The sequence below is a fragment of the Lissotriton vulgaris genome, chromosome 8 (assembly GCF_964263255.1).
Source record: "Lissotriton vulgaris chromosome 8, aLisVul1.2, whole genome shotgun sequence".
NCBI classification, from domain to species: domain Eukaryota; kingdom Metazoa; phylum Chordata; class Amphibia; order Caudata; family Salamandridae; genus Lissotriton; species Lissotriton vulgaris.
The window spans coordinates 1,524,008,812-1,524,028,444 of NC_141696.1; the positions used below are offsets into that span (position 1 = coordinate 1,524,008,812).

General features: G+C 47.2%; 1 protein-coding gene across 1 annotated transcript in view; it reads left to right on the plus strand.

Annotated features, from left to right (window-relative positions):
- PTGFRN (prostaglandin F2 receptor inhibitor) overlaps positions 1 to 19,633 on the plus strand; it is a 376,964-nt gene that overhangs the window by 146,148 nt on the left and 211,183 nt on the right. Inside the window, exon 3 of the mRNA XM_086935651.1 lies at positions 6,241 to 6,666. Coding sequence (XP_086791777.1) covers positions 6,241 to 6,666 — 426 coding nt within the window. The remainder of the gene's footprint in view (positions 1 to 6,240; positions 6,667 to 19,633) is intronic.

Genomic DNA, 19,633 nt, shown 5'->3' on the forward strand with positions numbered 1-19,633 from the left:
GGACCCATGGCCCTGCCCATTTTGACAAGGATAGTGCAAGAATTGTAGGCCCTGTGTATCATTTAAGTTGTATTAAGCGAAATCTGGATCTGATGTCGACCTCTCTGGGGGAGGCTAAGGCCTCGGGCCAGTCGTCATGGGTCCTTTTCCCGTCGTGCCCGCAGATGCAGCAGAGAGTCAGGTGAATTATTGATTATTTTCTGGTAAGTGAGTGAGATTGCCTTACCTATACATATTACATATTGCTGCATGTAGGTATCAAGCAGCCGGTCTTCTAGCAGGGAGGCCTCGGGGAGTATCGTGCCCGGTGGCAGAGACATCTGTAGTGCGTGTCGTATTAATATATAGCGATACGTTTCAGCGAGTGTCCTTCCATATTCTAGTTGCGGGTCTATAAAAGGGATGACACCCCCATTGCGCCAGAGGTCACTCACCTTCAGTAAGTCTATACCATCCCATTTATCAAAGCCAGGCCGTGTCTCCAGAGTACCCAAAGTGGCATCATCCGACAGTGGGGCGGCCTGTGTTAATTTAGCTCTCCATCCGAGAGTTCGGAGAGTCGTGTGCCAAACATTCAGCATCACTGCGGTGCGGCTCCTGTAGAGCGTATGGCACCATACCCCATATATGGCCCTAAGATCGCCTCCTGGATGCATTACTGATCTGTCGATATGGAATGCTGGTTCGGTGATTGGAAGATGCATCCATGACTTGACTGCTGTCGATTGAGGGGCCCAATATTATTTTGCGTTATCCAGAAGGGCAATGCCACCATCATGCCGACTTCTAGTCAGTTTTTGAGCGTCAAAATATGGAAGGGCGCCATTCCATAGCAATGACCAGACTTCGCATTCAATTTCTTTGAAGTAGGAGGCCGGGACTGGGTGTAGGTGTTGTGCCATATATGAAGGACGCGGGGTAATGCCATCTTTTTGAAAAGAGCTGCCCAGCCAATAAATGCCCGGGGCATCACCCTCCAACGTTGGACATCGTGCTTAAGGCGAGTGAGTGGAGGTAAAAGGTTGTTTGTGTAAAACAGATTGGGATCCGCCGTCACATAAATGCTGGGGCAGCGAAATCCTGGCCCCTCAATCATGGGGTAGGCTGGGTGTCTCACCATGAAGCATGAATAATAATGACTTTCTCCAGTTGATGGTGTATCCCAATGAATTACCGGATAGGTTGAGGATATGTATAAATCAGGTAACTGTAGTATTAAGAGACAGTAAGGGATTTCGGGTTTGAGGGAAGGGTCGTTTAAAATTGAAGTATATTAAATAAGTACATTTCTTTAATATATAATATATTCAATTTGAAGTAAATTGAATATAATAGTAATAAAAGTAAACTAAATATAATATGAGTTATGTAATTCTCGAAAATTAAATAATAAATTAAAAGTAATAATTAACTTAACTTTTGGGAGCCTGAGATCATAAAACAGTCTCAAAAGATAACAAGGACCCCCTGGTTCCATATTCCCCAAATGTGACTATATATGTGGCCTTATACTATTAACGCAAGCAGGACAACATGATCCAGATCTAAAAAGTGTCTGGAATTCATTTCCTATTTTATCTTTATATGGCCAGTGCATCCTTCAAGGTTATCTTATAACATATTATCAGTTATTCTACACATCTCTGTTACATATTTTGTCAAGTGAAGTGCAGTAAAGTATCTAGCACCGAACATCAAGTGATTCTCCTGAAGAAGGCGGTTACTCGCCGAAACGCGCGTAGAGACTGATGAGGATATTAAATGTGCTGTTTAGACATTAAAACCTGCTTTTGACTTTGACTATTGTTTAACCAAATATAATTTCCATGGTGTTTATTTTATGTTATAATGCATATGGTATATTTTTTATAAAATAGTAAAGGTGCTGCATTTTTGCTATTGTGGCAACCTTTTTAAAAAATGTATGATGTTTATGTTGAAATTTTGAATAAATATATATATGTTTTTTTATTTAAGAATTTGTTGTGGTCAGTACATTGAGGCTCACATTTATTCACAGTTTATTCTTTAACCTCAGCATCTTCGGGAAACTTGTTGCCTTGGGAAATGTTTATTTTACTTTAATCATAAACAGTCTCTCCAGCCCATAAATCTTAAAACTAAGGAACAGAAAGAAAAGAAACACCACTCTCTCAAGTAGTGCCCTGTTAAGGTATCGTTGACACGGGTGATGGGAAGTGAAGGAGGAAGGCAGCCAGGACTGCAATGCAACACCTTCTTCTAGTCTGCCATCCTCCCATCTGTGCTGCCGCCAAAGAAGAACAAACATTATAATTTCACAGGAGACATATATCATTGCAGTGGTATCTGTTTGACCTGATGGTCCGGCTTTGTTGTAACACAATAGGTAGACGTGATAAAGCTCTGGTTCACTTAACGTGATTGACAAAGGATTACAGCTCTCGCAGGTTAAGCGCCTTTTTCCGTGGCCGCACACAACTTCTGCTTAATCAACATATACTCCAGTTCACCAACGTGTGGGCGGAGTCAGAGCCCCTCCCTATAGGACTCATGAAAGCCCTTTTTTATGTTTATCACATAAGGTCGTATGACGGCTGCGCATCAAGTCGGATCTGAAAAGCTGCATTATCCATTTTATTGGAATTGTTGTAGGAAACCGGGTTACGGGGTTTTATTTCCGGGTTTGGCCCATGTAGCGAGGCAGCTTATTCCTGCCATTGTCCTAAATAATTACATTTCAACGGGGAACTTTTGAACACATTTGCAAGCACGACAATGTGGGACTGGTTTCTGTAAAACTATTTTGTTTACACATCCAGCTTCGCACAGCGTTATCACGACGCCTTGAACATCCTGTACTAGCCTCTCTGCGTACTAGGTACAAAAGTCATCCTATCTTCATCCACGGGGAGACAGCACTATCTGCATATCCATAACATCGCTAACCTAACACGCACATGGCAAAGGCTGCTTTTTATTATAAATAATAGGCATCCCAGTAGATTGATAGACGAGGCACTTCTACTGACACAGAAGGTCCTTGCATGCTGAGAAATCACCATGCAGCAGTCTGACATTCCGTGAGGGGTGTCCAACTCAAGACCAAGAGGGAGTCCTTCACTCACTCCTATCAGGTAATGGGGTTGATTCGTCCACAACAGTTGGGTATAACTAGGAGACAATGTGTAAAGTATTTAAGCAACACTTTAAATGCTAATATTGTGAAAACACCACTCCAGAAAACTCGCACACTACTTTAGGAAGTAAATTGCAATAAATGATTTGACATCAGAGTGACAAAAATCAAATTTGTAGAACCGGAGATATGCAATTTTAAAGATTTAAGGTAGGTATAGTGCCTAAAAGCACAAAGCACCACTCCATGCTGTCTGACAATGTGAGATCAGATGAAAGTCAGGCCGACCGCAATGGAGCGTGGCTGGATACTGGGACCGGGTTAGTCCCACTGAAAGAGTTACTTTAGAATGTCTAGTGTGAAAAGTCCAGTTCACGTTAGAGGAGGCCGCGAGTGTCCAGGAGAGTGTCACAGATGGTTGTTGCTGTAGAGTTGAGAGCAGACCGGGTGTCATGGACGGCCGTCTCTGGAGATTTGTCTCAGCGGTCACTGTAGGCTGTTGATGCTGTAGCTTGAAGTGCAAAACACGCAAGATGATGGACGGAATGTTGCACAATGGCAAAACATTCACCCCCAGTCACAGATCTGGGTTTAATCCATCGTTATTTTGCTCACCAAGCCACACCAGTTCAGACATGGCCATATGCAAATCAGTCTTGACCCTGTGCCTCATGGGAACAGTCCAGCCCGAGCCTGAAGTGCTGCTCTAGTGTTTCCGGTCGTCGCTGTAGAGCAAATATTCAGGTTCACCAGACCTTCGTGTTAGTGGTCGCCACGCAGCAGGGCTCAGGCAGTTCCGGTTGTAGGTCCAGGCAGCAGGCCAGCTGGGCAGATGCAGGGAGGCCTCGAGCTTGTCATGTCCCTGTAGCTCTGGACAGGATGTCAGCCAGCTGACCCGAGGCGTTACTTCAGCCCAGGATGAAGGATGCAGGCCCAGTCTTCCTTCTCAGCCAGCAGGGCAGGCCTCAAGCAGCACAGCATCCTTCTGTAGTATCGAGGTCCAGGAGTGTACTGAAGAGTCCGGTCTTGGGGTGCAATATGTTTACTTGTTTACAGCTTTAAAGTAGGACAAGCTTCTAGTAGTTTCTACCCCATCGGTGCTTGGAATTTCCTGCCTTCCTCCCCTGCCCCCCAGCTTGTTTGGGGGCAAAATAGACTGATGTGAAACAGTTTAAGAGTGTGCGGAGACAGTCTTTATGATGTGCAAGTGTGATAGGTCGCAGCTTATCCCGCTGTATCAAGTCCGAGATGGCTGATCCTGCCAACACCTATTACCCTTTTGTCTCACTGTCTGGGAGTAATAAATAAAGACAAACTGCCAGCTAGACCTAGTCATGTGACCCAGGATACAGGTTGTAGGCATTAAATGATTAAGACAACAAAATGCCAACTTTCTAAAAGTCACAGTTTCAGACTTGTGACTTAAAATCCGATTTACCATTAAAGAGGGTTTTAAATTACAATTATTTAGAGATCAAACTCCACTTTCTTACCTGCTGCCAATAGAAGGTTATCACTTATTAAATGTAAAAAGGAAACCCAAGTCCAACAGATGGTGTTCAGCAGTTAGTTGATGTGTGTCCTCTAACCGCAGAGCTCGTCTCCGTTGCAGAGTATGACTGGTTCATCTTCACTGGATAGTGTGACGAAGAGCCCATCAATAGGATTAGTTCATTTATAGCAAATTGAGTTTTAGTGAGGGATCTAAGAAAAGACTGGTCATCCCGCTTTAAGCTAATACAACTTAAAATACTCCACAGGGCCTACTACACCAACACAACTCTTGCAAAAATGGCTCTGGAGATCTCCCCACTCTGTCCCCGAGACTGTGGCTCCTTAGGTACTTTCTTGCACCAGTGGTGGGACTTTCCATTTCTTCGACAGTATTGGAGTGAGGTTTTGTCTACTATGTCCCGAGTTTGTCAGAAATCAATAGAATCCTCCCCCCAACTCTGTATTTTAAACATTTGGGACACCACCGCCCTCAATCGCACCGAACAACTATGGGTGTCTCTGGGCTGTATCATAGCAAAACGCAATATAGCCCGAACATGGAAGGGGGAAGTGGTGCCTCGACACAAGGACTGGGCCGAGGACATGGACTGGTGCATGCAGGCCGAAAGGGTGATGTACGAGAGCAGGGGATGCCCAGGCAAATGGACTAAAATATGGGGCCTCTGGAACGAAAGCAGAGGGTTTTTGTGCACTCCCTTAGGCGATGATTCCCCATTCAGTGCTGTTAAGGAGACACTTTAAGGCTCTGAGGTCGTTGTGTGCCCATACTATTATCAGTATTGTTTTTGTTGAGTTTCCTGGTTGTATGTACGATGGTTTGGTCTTTGTGATATGCTCATTTTTGATAACTGCTCTTTTTCTTTGCGTTGAAAGTCCTATTGTATTATAATTTTTTGTTTCTATAATAAAAAAAAATATTTAAAAAAAGAAGAAAAGACAGGTCATACGGTAGTGACGAGTGCGAGAAATGTTATTGGAGTGATCACAAAAGAATGAGCTGGAAAAATCAGCTTTAGTTATCGGTAATATCTTCCCCTAAATGTCAACAGAGAGGGGGAGCCAGAGGTGGCGGTGTTGTGTTGAGGTTTGCTGGTAAACCTCGTTCTGGTTTACATTGAATTTGGTTTTGGTAACAAATCTGTTGAATTGTGGAATGTTTGTATTTTTTGTTTCTTTTTTATAAAACTATGTTCCACAAAATGTATTTGATGTTATTTGACAGAGGGTCGCCATCCATCTTCCTTAGTGATGTCCACGTAAAACAGCTAGATGCACTTAGGAACCCCAGCTCTCTTAATTAGGCGAGGAGGCTGCTCCAGCATTGCATTAGTATCTTTTCAAGACAGCGTATGTGATCTTATGTAGTCAAGGTGGTAACTTGAAGATGGGCTGATGGTATAGGATGACAATAGTACCTTACCTGGCTACTTAAATTGCTGTGACATTGTATTGTAACCGGTTCTAGTTGACCTGGTTTCAGAATACATTGGGTACCCTGTGCCACAGAGACCTAATATGTAACCTTCCTCATACAACAACACCTTTTGGAGTTCACCTGAGGCATGACTTGATAATGTATGGTGATTGCTTCTCTCTTCTCCCCGCAGTGATCCCGGATGCCCTGAGAATCAGCCGGTCGAAGTCTCGTTCCTTGGTGTCCCCCAACATCACGGAGGGGGGAGATTTCCAGTTACAGTGCTTGGCCTCCTCTGCCTCGGCTGAACACACACACCTGGCTGTGACCTGGGAAATCCAGCGGACTGGGGGCGGGGCCTGGCATGAAGTTCTCTCCCTGAGCCACGAGGGGGCGCTTGAGGCTGGCCCTGAATACGTAGACCGGAGTCGGACCGGTGGGGTCCGCTTGGATAAGACACCTGGTGACGCTTACCGCTTGATGGTCTCCAATGCCCTGCTTGAGGATGGGGGCGAGTACCGCTGCGCGGTGCAGGAATGGGTGCGCGGGGCAGATGGATCCTGGCAGCGGATACAAGAGAAGAAGCTGGAGGTCGCCACGGTGGAAGTCAGCCCTATTGGTGAGTGCGTTGCACTGCATGTCTGTTTACGCCTGACCATCACGTCATTTGTTGTGAGCGCTTGGCCTCCAATGTTGCACTATTTGTTTCTGTTCCTTTGTCACATGACCCTTCCTGAACTCTATTGCAAGGCCACCCTTATGTTCCGTGACGCTACAGCCATGTGCGTATGCTTTTTGTGAGGACCCTTCTCTTTGGAGTACCGTGACCAGGTATGTGCATTCAACTTGGCCCGTGTTCCTCATTACTATCAATTGATAGTTTATTGGAAACTATGTATATTGTAGTGTAATCGATCAGTATTGATACTACCTATTGATGGCTAGAATCATTGCACATACCAGATGGACCGTACGTAGTCTCGAAGCTGCCTATGATTGGTCGATTAACAGCACTCACGTTCTAAAGGGACTGGTGATTCCCTCTTGGAGGAGGGCCTGGTACTAATTTTTTTCTTCATTTTTTTAACAAATTAAGCACTGTGCAAACTACTACACCATATAGTGTGTTTGTATGTAAAAAGCTCTTTTCCCCAGAAGGGCATCTTGGCGCAGTAGTAACAGATGTGTATTGTTGCCCAACTCATTAGTACTCCATTTTATCGACCTCTGAAGTATGAAATGCTGCCTTTGAATCTGTGACCATGAGGTCTAGGATGGGTCTCTGCATTTGGTGCATAAGTCCCCTGAGCCAACAGAAAAGACTACAAGCGGAGCCCTCTGACTTTGGGGACTCTTCAAGGCTACTTGACAACTCAGTTATAGCAAATCCAAATGATTACCTAGGGGGAGCCGCAGGAATAGGGGGGCAGGGCTGTAGTGCCCAACACCTTGAGTGCGCCATAGCTGTGTTTCGGTCCCAGTTTCACATTGTGAGGAAATGGGGTATATGATATGGTGTGGTTGTGCAGCCTCAATATGTAATAACTTAACAATCTCTTTAGGTCTAGTTGGTTTTATCCGTAAAAACCCTGCGCTCAACTCTGGGGAGCTGCGGCTCTGAGCTGCAAGGCTTACACAGAAGACGTGCAAAGCATTTAAACAGCACCTCGAACAATTGAAGAAGAAATCAACACAGCACTCAAGAAATCCGATACCAATTTACAAAAATAGACTGTATTTTACAATGAATTTAGACTCAAGAACGAAGAAAAAAATCCACTAAAGGGTTCCTGAGATATTCATTTTACAAGCAATAATAAATCAAAGCAATTCACTCTACCGTAAACAAGCTTAGGCAAGTTCAACAAATTTGACATTTTTGTTTTAAGGAAAACGCAGGTAAGTGTCAAACCAGTCAGTTAAAAGTCCTTGGGGTGACCAACTCCGGCAGGGGGCTAGCTAGTAAGGGGACCAGCCAGTAGTAGATGGGGTTCTTCCTGCAGGGTTTCCGCAATCCATGAAGATGGTGAGGTGGCCGGATTGCAGGGTTGATGTCCCACAGAGTCCTCCCAGTCGCCACTGGACTGCCAGTTCCCGGTTGTTGCGGTCACAGGCCGATGACTCACCTTCTGAGGATTCCAGCACCTCTCTGATAAAACTCCTAGGCTCAGCAAACTTGGGTGCAACTCTGTGCATTGGGTTTTGGTCCTTGGTGCTGCATGACGTCTGTGGTAATGGCTAAACTATAGGCTCCCAACTTACCCCAGCCGGCTTCTTCAGCTGTTGTGTCCCTGTGCTGCGAACAGTCGGCCAGTCGACTGGCCCATGGATGGAGTCTCTTTGCTTGACTAGGCTCTGGAGACAGCTTCTCCTTCAGCAGGATACATCAGGCACAGTTCCTCTCTTGGCAGCCACCATGTGCAGCAGGTGCAGTCTTCGACAGTGCAGCCTCTGTTTGCTGATCCCTCAGTGCCGCAGGGCAGTCCTCCTTCGGTCCTTGTTCCAAGTTGGTTGAGTACGGAGGTCTGGGTGCCAGGGGTGCACGATTTATCTTCATAAAATGCCCTCCGGGTAGGATGCAGTTAGCAGCCATTGGGCCACTAGGTCCCTTTCTCTTGATAACTGTGAGAAGTTGGCCTGGTATATGATGTTCACTATTCTAGGGAGCACCTTGCACCAGTCCAAACAACCCTTATGGTGATGGTTGTAAAGTCACCCTTATAGACCAGCTATCCTAGGGGTAGCGTGGACAAAGCAGTCTTAGGCTAAACTCAAGAGGGCATGTGAAGCCAGCTGTTTAACCATATGCAATCCCTCTAAAACCGAGTGAAAGGACACCACACAGGATATATATTCAAAATATATGTCTTTATTTCTAAACAAACCCCTGAACTCTTTGTGAGCACAGAAGCACAAGCGCAAAACAAGTAACTTAATAGAATAGACAAAAGTTGCACAAATCTGGATAGGGCCGGGTGGCCCGCTAAACCATATAGTAAAAAAGTGGTATAAGTACCATGTCACGAACAATGGTAAGGCCTAGGGCCTTGGTAATCGCTGGGGCTACACTGGGCTAACAGTGGTTAGGGAGCAGGTGGCCCACGGGATGCGTGTGCAGTGTCTAAAGGCACACGTGTGCACACATAGTAGTCAATGGGTGCGTAAAGAGAGAAAGTTAAAAGTTTGGTAGTCTTCCGACTGGACTAGAAGCTAACCACTTGAAACTAGGACACTAGGAGAGTTACTCTTTACAGGAGCACCGTAGTACTCGCGTTACCTAACCCACAGGAAACGGGTGCATAGGTCCAAAAGTGTGTCAGGTCTCTTTGTGGAGTTCTATGGAGCCTTGGAGAAAATAGGCTGCAGGTGGGCAGGAGAGAAGAGTCCGGGTGGATCCAAGGGTGGATCGAAGATGTAGAAGACCTGAAAGCAGAGGGAACAGAGTCTGGGTCACCAGCCAGTGACTAGGAAGGAACCAGGCGATGTCGCGAAGCAATCAGGTTCTGATGGGAAGCTTATCTCTGCAGCCACGTGGACCAGGAGGCGTTGACGACGACCAGGAGTCAGGCACGGACTGTCCCACGAAGGCTCTCGCTGCCGGCGGTGTCGGCTTCAGGATTGGAGTCAACAAGCCTTGGCAAAGGCAACCCACGCAGGAAACTATGTAGGCTTCTTACTCAGACCAGCAAGGTCTGAGGGGCTGCTTCTTTTGAGGGAAGCAAGGGCCAGTCTGGAGCAACCAGACCAACGGTGAGAATTCAAAGGATCGTCACCAAGATGGCCTCTAGCCAACGGGCAAGTGACCGGGCAGATGCGTCGAGCAGGAAAATGCAAAAGGGCCCCACGCAGAACTCGTGGAGGGTGCAGGGCTGATGTTTGGTGCAGATGCTGTTCGGGCTGGGGCTTCTCAATCCCCAATGCACAGCTTTGAGGAGGCCTCAGGGGCTGCACAGTTAGCAGGTCGCAGACTTTTCAAGATGGCCGGTCCCACGTCTCTCGTCGCCTCCACGGGTCTCAGCTTTGCAGAGACTGTGGATCGGGCTGTTGGATGTCTGGGAATCCGGTTCTTGTCAGGCTCTGGGCTCTGGCGGGAGGCGGCGGCAAAGCAAGTCGTCAATCGTTGGATGGTGCCTGCTTGTGCAGGGTGGTCACTCCTTGACCAAAGGGAGATTCTTCAGTCGTCTTCTTCAAGTAGATCGTCGAAGGTCCAGAGTTTTGTTTCAAAGTTTCAGTCGGGATTAATATAAAGTCTCTAGACTCAGCTCCTACCTATATACCAATCTTAGGGGCTGGATTACCTGCTAGGTCCCTCCTATGGGTGGGACATGGGAAGGGGGTGGTTACACCCCTTTCCCTTTGTCCAGTTTCGCGCCAGAGCTGGGGCTGAAGTGCCCCAGCACCGGTTTGAACTGGCCCATGCATGGGACACCTTGTGTGCCCCAGGCAGTGTCTCAATACTTTCAGCCCTCCCTGTCCTAATACACAAAATCCTGTCTGGGGTGGGGCTAGCACCTCCCAAGGCAGGAAACCTATTGTCCAAGCCTCCCTCGCTGGAAGGACTCCCAGCAGCAGGAGGTCAGACTTGTGTCTGTGGCAGCAGCATCCATTTTGTGATGCTGGGGCTCTGGTGAACTTTAACCGGGAATAGTAGGAACAACATGTCTTCTCCCTCTAGAAGGGTGGAATGCTACGTCCGTCTCCAGGACTGGCGAGGGGGTAGTATTCCAAATCGTATGACACCTTACTCGACATGTTTTGATAAATTCAAACCATAGTTAGCATTTAACCAGGAGGTTCATAATGCACTTAAGAGTATATGGTATGGCAATATCTTTGCAGCTTTCGGAACCATGTCCTTATAGCTGTTCTGACAGGCTCAGCTCATGCTAGGGCACCATCTCACATAAAACCAAGCACTCTGCCTTCAGGATTGTTAAGGCCTGCCATAGGAGTGACTTATAGGTGTATATGTGTCTAGATATAAGGTTAGATATAGGTATACTATATCTAAAGCAAAGGGTGATTACACCACCTTGCCCCAGCTGAGTGATCAGCCAGTTGTGTCAATGTGAATGGCCAGCCAGGGGTGGCACAATACATGCTGCAGCCCCTGGTAGGCCTTGGATGCACCTATGCCCTGGGTACCTATAGTACACAGTACAGGGGCTCATAAGGGGACCCAGTATCCAATTGGAGATGTACCTAGGGTACATGGAGTCCATTTTACAGAGAGAGCAGATAGCCTGGGGCCCTGATTAGCAGGATCCCAGGCCAACTAAATCGAAAACCAGCTAAACACTAGGCAAAAAATCTGGGGTAACCATAGTCAGGTATCCACCTTCCTACAATAACCACTTCCTGGGAAGTGTGACAGAGCTCCTTATCCCGCCTGCAGCGGTGACAACTGGCTTCTCCTCTCCTGTCGCCAGTGCCAACCTGTCGGCCCAAACAGGGTGCCCCTCTTCTAAGTGTCATCCATCGGCCCTTCATAGGTGGCTTCTCCTTTGAAGCTCGCCTTTTGGGCTAGCACCCGTCTGGCTTCCTGTAGGAGGGAGGTAACACCTCTCTCATGCTGGCCCCTATTGTGTCCTGTCCTGGGAGTCGTTAGCACGTCCCCGTAGGAGGGCCGAAAGCTGTCTGCAGGACAAGCCCCGTGTACATCAGTAAACGGGCACTGGAAACCTTGGGCAACAAAAGACGCAACTTCTAAAGTTGCACTTGCCCACCAGTGACCTTAAATTCGATTTAACCATTAAATCGGATTTAATGCACTGGTTCTTTTGATACCAAACAGTACCAACCTCAGTAGTCCAATTCAGAAGTTAGCAGAGCTGGGGTGTGCCAGCCTTTAACCCTGTACCTGCCAATGGGGCTACTAGCCTTTCCACAGTAAACAACAATTTAGGGTTTTTACTGCTTGAAGATGTAAAAGTACATGTTCCACTTTTTAACACACAACTCCCTGCCTTAGGGCTTGTGAGGTTGACCTTGAGGGTGACTTGCATATATTAAAAGGGAGTTTGGGCTTTGCCATAATGTTAAATGTAAAAGGTATCGGTTTTAAACTACCCTTCTAGTCTGCGGCGGCAGGCTGGGAGCCATGTTATATCTTGTCCCACTCAGGGTAGCACAAAAAGTGTAGCTGTCCCTTGGAAGGGGCTGTTTTACTCCTATTTCAAGATGGGAATAAAGAATACAGTTCTGGCCACACAGGAGTACCTGTTCATTTGGAGAGGATGTTGCCTAACGGCTAGAGTATGAGTATGAGTATTAAAATTTTATATAGCGCGCAGTTACCCTGGGGCATCCCAGCGCTTATCCAGACACCAACAGATGAAACAGTCAATGAGGCACACTTACACAGGAAACAGATGTGTTTTCAGACATTTGCGAAAACGCAGAGTGCAGGTCTCAGCGCGCAGTTTTAAAGGTAGAGAGTTCCAAAGCGTCGCTATGTTGACCGAGAATCTTCTCCCGCCGGTGCGTGCCCTCTTTACTCTGGGGACTAGGAGGAGATGTTTATGGTCGGAACGCAGCGTTCTGTTCGCTTTGTAAGTCACAGCTAGATTTTTCAAAATAGGGGGTCCTGTTCCCTGAAGAATTTTGTGTGCTGTACAAAGTGCCTTAAATTTTACTCTTTCTCGCACTGGAAGCCAGTGCAGTGCCTTTAAAGCGGGTCTGGCTGACTCAGTTCTGGGCGTACCCATAAGCAGTCTGGCCGCCGCATTTTGTATCTGCTGTAGTTTGTTAAAAGTGGATTCAGGGGCACCCAAAAAGAGGGCATTACTGTAATCAAGTCGTGATGTTATCAGCCCCTGAATCAGCAACTTCCTAGATGGAAATGGAAGGAGGGGGAAGATTTTACGTGCTGAACGTAGCAGGGCAAAACAGACTCCTGCCGTTTTTTTTGCTTGGGTCCTGAACGAGAGATCTTGTTCCATCCAGACCCCCAAGCTCTTAATCTCCTCTTTCAAGCTGGGGAAGTCACCCATACAGCTCGGCCAGCTGGTCAGTGGGAGAGGGAGGACTTTATTTCCTAGCATCATTATCTCAGTCTTAGAGCCATTCAGCTTGAGAGCTGAGTCGTCCATCCAGGTGTGAACTTCCGAGAGGCATGAGTGCAGCAGGTCGGGGTTCTCTACCAGTTGTGACAAGGCGACCACTAGCTGAGTATCATCAGCATAGCTGATGATCTTGATGTTATAGGGGGCCACCACATCCTCCAGGGGGGCCATATATACGTTAAACAACGTTGGGCTAAGGGAAGAGCCCTGTGGCACTCCCCACTGGAGGGGGATAGATGAAGTCCGGTTGCTGCCTTCCCAAACCTGATATGAGTGCCCGTCAAGAAATGACCTAAGCCACTTCAAGGCGGCCCCTGCCACGCCTACTTCTGACAGCCGCTGAATCAACACCTGATGATTGACGGTGTCGAACGCCGCACTAAGGTCCAGGAGGATCACTGCCACTGATCCTCCTGAATCCATAATGCGTCTGGCTTCTTCCACGACTGCCAGAAGGGCAGTGTCAGTACCCTGGCCTGGACGAAATCCGGTCTGCGAATCTCGGAGCCGGCCATTCGACTCCAAGAAGTCTGACAGTTGATAATTTGCTAGTTTCTCCGCGATTTTACCAAGGCATGGCAGTAGAGATATGGGCCTAAAATTTGCCAGCTCAGCTGTATCCAAGTTAGGCTTTTTTAATAGAGCCTTGACCACGGCTGTCTTCCAGCTCGGTGGCACCGACCCCTGGGAAAAAGAAGCGTTCATCAAATCAGTGATAGGAGTCACGATGGAAGATGCTACTTGCTTTAAAAATTTCATAGGGACCGGATCCATAGGGGAGCCACTTTTTATAGACCTAAGAACTTTCAGTACTTCGGACTCTGAAACTGGGCCGAAAGTATCTAGAAAGCTAGATAGCTCTCTGTGCTGGGTTAAGGAATTCTTTCCATGGATCTGCTGAGGTCGTATAGTTTGAGGCAGGGAGCTGAGTATTTTTTCTATTTTTGTATGAAAGAAGCTTGCCAGCTCCTTACATTTCTGTTTGTCATAGGTAATCACAGGTTCAGGAACTTTAAGAAGTTCTTGCACCACTTTGAAAGTTTCCCTAGAAGAGTTAGAGGCCGATCTTATGCGCTCCTCAAAAAATTGGGTTTTTGCAAGCCGAAGGGCGGCTTTGTAGCCCCTCATGGCTACACGATATTCCTCTCGCCTGTATGCCTCTAAATTCTTTCTCCAAACCCTCTCCAACTTTTTGCATCCTTTCTTAAGCAAGCGCAACTCAGCAGTGTACCATGGAGCAGAACCGACTCTTTTCGCCCTCTTTTGGACTCTCTTATTAGGGATAGTGGCGTCCAATGAGGCAGACAACCAATGATTCAAATTTGCATCTCCTTTAATAGGATCTGACTCGGGCGCGGGGAGCGAGTCCACCAGTTTGAGGGTCCAGTCATTGATCGATAATCTAGACCAAGCTCTATCCACCAGGAAGTCCTGGTGGGCCGATGGATGAGATACCTCGATTTGCCATTCAGCCGAGACCAAGAAGTGGTCAGACCAAGGGAGAGGGTATGCTGGCCTAGCCATAAGGCTGGGAATATTAGAAAACATTGGATCCAATAAGTGGCCCTTATCATGAGTGGCTCCAGCATTAATTAAAGGCAACTCACATGCTTTCAAGTCACCTTGAAGGTCTCGGGCTGTTGAATCTGAGATGTCGTTGAAATGGAGATTAAGATCGCCCAACACAATAAAATTGGTTGTCGATGAGGCCAGCGTCGTCACAGTCTCCATTACGGAGCTTACGAAGTTGCCCAGACAGCCTGGGGGCCGGTAAATCAGTAAGCCTGACAGGGCCACTGTGGGAGATAGCTGTAGGGAAAAATGGCAGCTCTCACAGTCAGCAACTAAGCCCTTCTGGGCCCTACAAACGTAAGTCTCTCTGTATAGGATGGCAATGCCACCCCCACGCCCCTCGGGTCTGTCCAGATTAAACAACAGAAAGCCAGGCGGGAGGGCTTGGACGATGTCAGCGTCGGAACTGGCAGTTATCCAGGTTTCCGATAGGAACAAAATATCCAGGTCCTGATCTTGTATAAGGAGGTTAACTTCCACGGCATGCCTCGGAAGTGATCTACAATTCAGCAACCCCAGCAGCAAGGTGTTCTTACCTTTCTGCGAGGGAGCCCGCTGATCGACCCTGCTGAGTGGTGGAGAAGTTGGTGCAGGCAATCCCTTGTCTACCGGATTGCGGTCCACAGGTTGACGATACCGCAGAGCGATCAGCTCCTCCTTGGAGTATGCAAGTCTGGAAGCCAAATTTTTGGGCATAGTACCAGGTCCCAGGCCCGTCTGAGCCCGGACGAGCCCAGACGGGCAGGACTCTGGCTGGGCTCCGGCGTGAGTCCGGCGGTCCCGCTGCGCGTCTCCGCTGCGCGACGTCATTGCGAGGTTTAAGTAGGGGTGTGGTATCCGGCGAAAACAACTAGGGCGCTGACCGAAATGGCGCCGCGGTGAATCCCTGCCTCTATCTAGATGGTTGCCAAGGTGAAAGAGGTGTGTTGCAGTCCTAAGTGTCCCGCTCAAACAAGCGGTGAGTATTCGATAAATTAAATGCGGGTAAGCGCTATATGTGCAGACAATATTAAATACAATTTTAAAAAAGAGCAACCGTTAATTTAAAAAGCGCATCCAACGCTGTCACTTAGCGCCGCAAACGAGTCTTCACGGCTCCGTGCAGCGTTTGTTAGTAATACCTTGTCCAGGGCTGGCCAGGTAGAAGGCTCGTCTTAAGTAGGGGTGTGGTATCCGGCGAAAACAACTAGGGCGCTGACCGAAATGGCGCCGCGGTGAATCCCTGCCTCTATCTAGATGGTTGCCAAGGTGAAAGAGGTGTGTTGCAGTCCTAAGTGTCCCGCTCAAACAAGCGGTGAGTATTCCATAAATTAAATGCGGGTAAGCGCTATATGTGCAGACAATATTAAATACAATTTTAAAAAAGAGCAACCGTTAATTTAAAAAGCGCATCCAACGCTGTCACTTAGCGCCGCAAACGAGTCTTCACGGCTCCGTGCAGCGTTTGTTAGTAATACCTTGTCCAGGTATTAGCCGCTGACCTCAAAGCTGGGGAACCAGGTTCTAGTCTCGGCAGGGACGCTCGACATCCTGTGATTCTGAGCAAATCACTTAATATCCCCGTGCCTATCAAAATTAATGTGTCCATCTGTAACACAACTAGTGCTGATGTAAAGCACTCCCGATACCTTCGGGTTGAGTTTGTGCCACATACAACTAAGAAGAAAAGAAAAAGAATTATTCTATTACACTTATGAGATTTTATCTCGCCATAAAAAGTTTGGACATCGTGGTACTGAGTGCTTATTGCTCTGTTTTAAAAAAAATGTTCATTCGAGATTTGGATTTCCTTTGGAAGATAAAACCAGGGAGTGGAGCACCGATGCTTTGGAACGACTGGGAGTTCGGTGGCATATACCACAACCGTTCCTAGCTAGTTAGACAATTTTGTAAACATGCACCATTTTAAGAGTCAGAGCACATGCACAGAGCCCTGTTTAGCAGCGCTTGGGGCGTTTCCGAGTCATTACACCAGCATCTAGCAGTCAAAATGGGGGCAAAAAGTTGGGTGTAAACCTGCAAAAAGCTGGTTTTCTTACACACGTATGAATTTTGCAGTAAACCTACAGCATGTGTTGTAAGGTGTTTTGGCAGAGAACTGACAAAAAGCAGGGATTCTGGTGGATGTAATATTGCGGAAGAAAACATGGACATATTTCACCTCTCGTGATGTGGTCTCATCTCTATGTGGACTGGGACGCCAGCATGGCATGTCAGAGGTGAACTATTTTTGTCTTTCAGCGTCCAGTCAGCACTTCCCAGTGGGTAAAGCATATTTACTGATGCCCCTTTGGAAGAGCATGGCTCAAGCACCACTATTGTGTTTTTTCCAAAAGCCATTGCATTTGTTGACTTGTGTGCAGAGCTGTAAGTGGGCCGGGTCTCTCCTGGTCTTAGACCCGGCAGTATTTAAACTGAGGTGAAACAGGGCCCTATATTCATGGCCACTGGAGTTATGCAATTCTGAAGCAGCTGTGTTTTCTGCATTATTATTGGTTTACTGCATCTGCCACATAATACATTATCTGCTGCATTATCCGCAGATTTTGGCCCAAAAAATTGTTTATAGCTCATACGGATCAAAAGTTACTAAAATCACAGTGACCTGTGTTGCCGCCCGGTGAAAGGTCCAAAGCAAAGGTTAACTGGTCATCTTTCAGTTGCCTATTAATGTAGTTGGGTGTTGAACTGGCAGTAATGAGATTAAACCTTTGGCCATATAGTTAACTTTTTTTTTAAAATGACAACTTAATGTAGTGATACTATCTTAAAATGTGCCACAATAGGTTGCATATTCGCGTTTTCTTGCCACATAATTTAGTCCACCCTGCTGCATAATTTGGCCCTATGCCACACTATTCCAGCGGCACTGTCTGTATTCATGTCCTTAACCTTGCAGGCAAACCACTGATCACATTTTGAACATGAACTGTAAAAAAGGTTCGGTAATCCTGGTTTTGTTTAATACAATATATTTCATTCCCTATGAGCATTTTGCCTTTTCAAGAATATTGTGTTGTGTTTTGTTTCTTCCGTGCCGCATGTTACTCCTCTAAAGTGCGTACTGTGACCCGAGTTGTCCCTAGGTGTCTGTGTGAGTTCAGGTTTTTATGACCGGGAGCTCTGGAGTTGATACTGAAGGCAGTCATCAAAAGTGTTCAGAATACATGCTCATCCAATCCTTGGCCTCTCTGCTGAGCGCCCAGAGCTGTGGTCCAGTATGGTAATTGTGATGGTAGGTGAGAGTTCGTGAAGGAGGAGCACAGTTGTCAAAATATTGACAGGGCAAGAGTAAAAGAACATGCAGTACTTACAGGTGGGTGTGTGCAGTTTAGGGGATGGTGAGGATGTAAGGAAGCATATGCAGAGGAGAGTGAGTGGAAAGAAGGTGCTGAAGAGAAAAGGGATGAAGCGCGGGATACACATATGGAGGATTTCAGAAAGATGTGGAGAGAAAAAGGGCCCTAAATGTCGAACGGAGAGAGACTGCTGGGGAAGGTGGCACGAAGGAAAAAATGGGAGTGATGGAGACCCTCCGAAGACCACTGTCACTTGCATTGCAATAGAATTGCCGACTTCTTTGCAGAGAAAGTGACAACAATCTATGATGCTTTCCCTAGAGAAGTACGCCAGGCCACGAGCTCCAAAGACACTACATCCAGAGTAGTCAAAGTTGCAACCCTAGAGGAATTTATAATGCCAGAGCAAAATGTAATAAGGAAACTAGTAAACGGAATCAAATCCGGTTCACCTAGGGACCCCGCCCGTCCAGAAATCTTATTACAAGGAGCAAAATATATTGTACCTTTCGTATCCGCACGTATCTCCCGCTCCTTCCAATCGGGAGAAGTTCCCGATGAATGGAAGCAAGCTATGGTCAGCCCATTAAGGAAAGAAACACAAATAGATTGAGGTACTAGATAATTTACGCCCCATCTCGCTCTTACCTTTCTTTTCTAAAATCGCAGGAAAAATAGTTAACACACGGCTCACAAAACACAGCGATAGTAAAGACCCACTGCAATGCTCACAATCCGGTTTCCGTGCCGCACATTCCACTGAAACCGCCTGATCCTGGCCACCGAAACTCAAAGACAACGGGTGGACGAAGGACGCATATCTGCACTGATCCTGTTGGACCTCAGTGCGGCATTTGAAACCGTCTCCCATGGCCGCCTCCTGCAGAGATTAGACTCTTGTGGAATCGGGGGTATGGCGCCGAGCTGGATGAAATCCTTCCTGGCGGAGAGGGGTTTCCAGGTTACACCAGACCCATTCACTCCCGAGAGATTTCCCCTATTACAAGGAGTTCCCCAGGGGTCAATACTGAGCCCCACCTTTGTTGAACCTGTATATGGGAGCCCTTGCTAATATAGTGGAAGTGTATAAATGCTAAAAGAGGGGGTACCAGGAGCGGTTAGAAGTCCAGTGCCCGTGCTCCTAATGTTGACCGTTTAAACCAAAAAGGGGGGGCACTGTTCCAGTTTGAGGAGTGCAAGCCTTTGCCCGCTCAACGCAAAGGGGGGAGGAAGAAAAGGGGCAGGGAAAGGAGCGAAAAAAGGAATAGAGGGAGATGTAAGTAGTCCTAGTTTTTTGAAGGTTTTTCAAGACCCACTAGTTAGAGGCAAGAGCAAGTCTGGTCTCTGGATGCCCTCACACACCCCGAAGGATGTCATGCTTCATCATCGGGCGTTTTGCTCCTCTTCGGGCCAGCGCTGCAATGCCCTACGGGTCCCCCGAAGGGTCGCTTTAGCAGAGATCTTTTGAGACAAAACGCCATAAAGTGCATGCAGGTGTGTGGAGTGGGTCCTCTTAGCGGGTGGTGTGGTGCATGCAACGTGAGTTAAAACTGTCTAAGGGTTGCCAGAATTATGGTTTTTAATGAAAGGTACCCTTGACAGAATAAAAAACCCGGAGGCTAGGGTTTACCTCAGTCGGCTTAATGAGCCC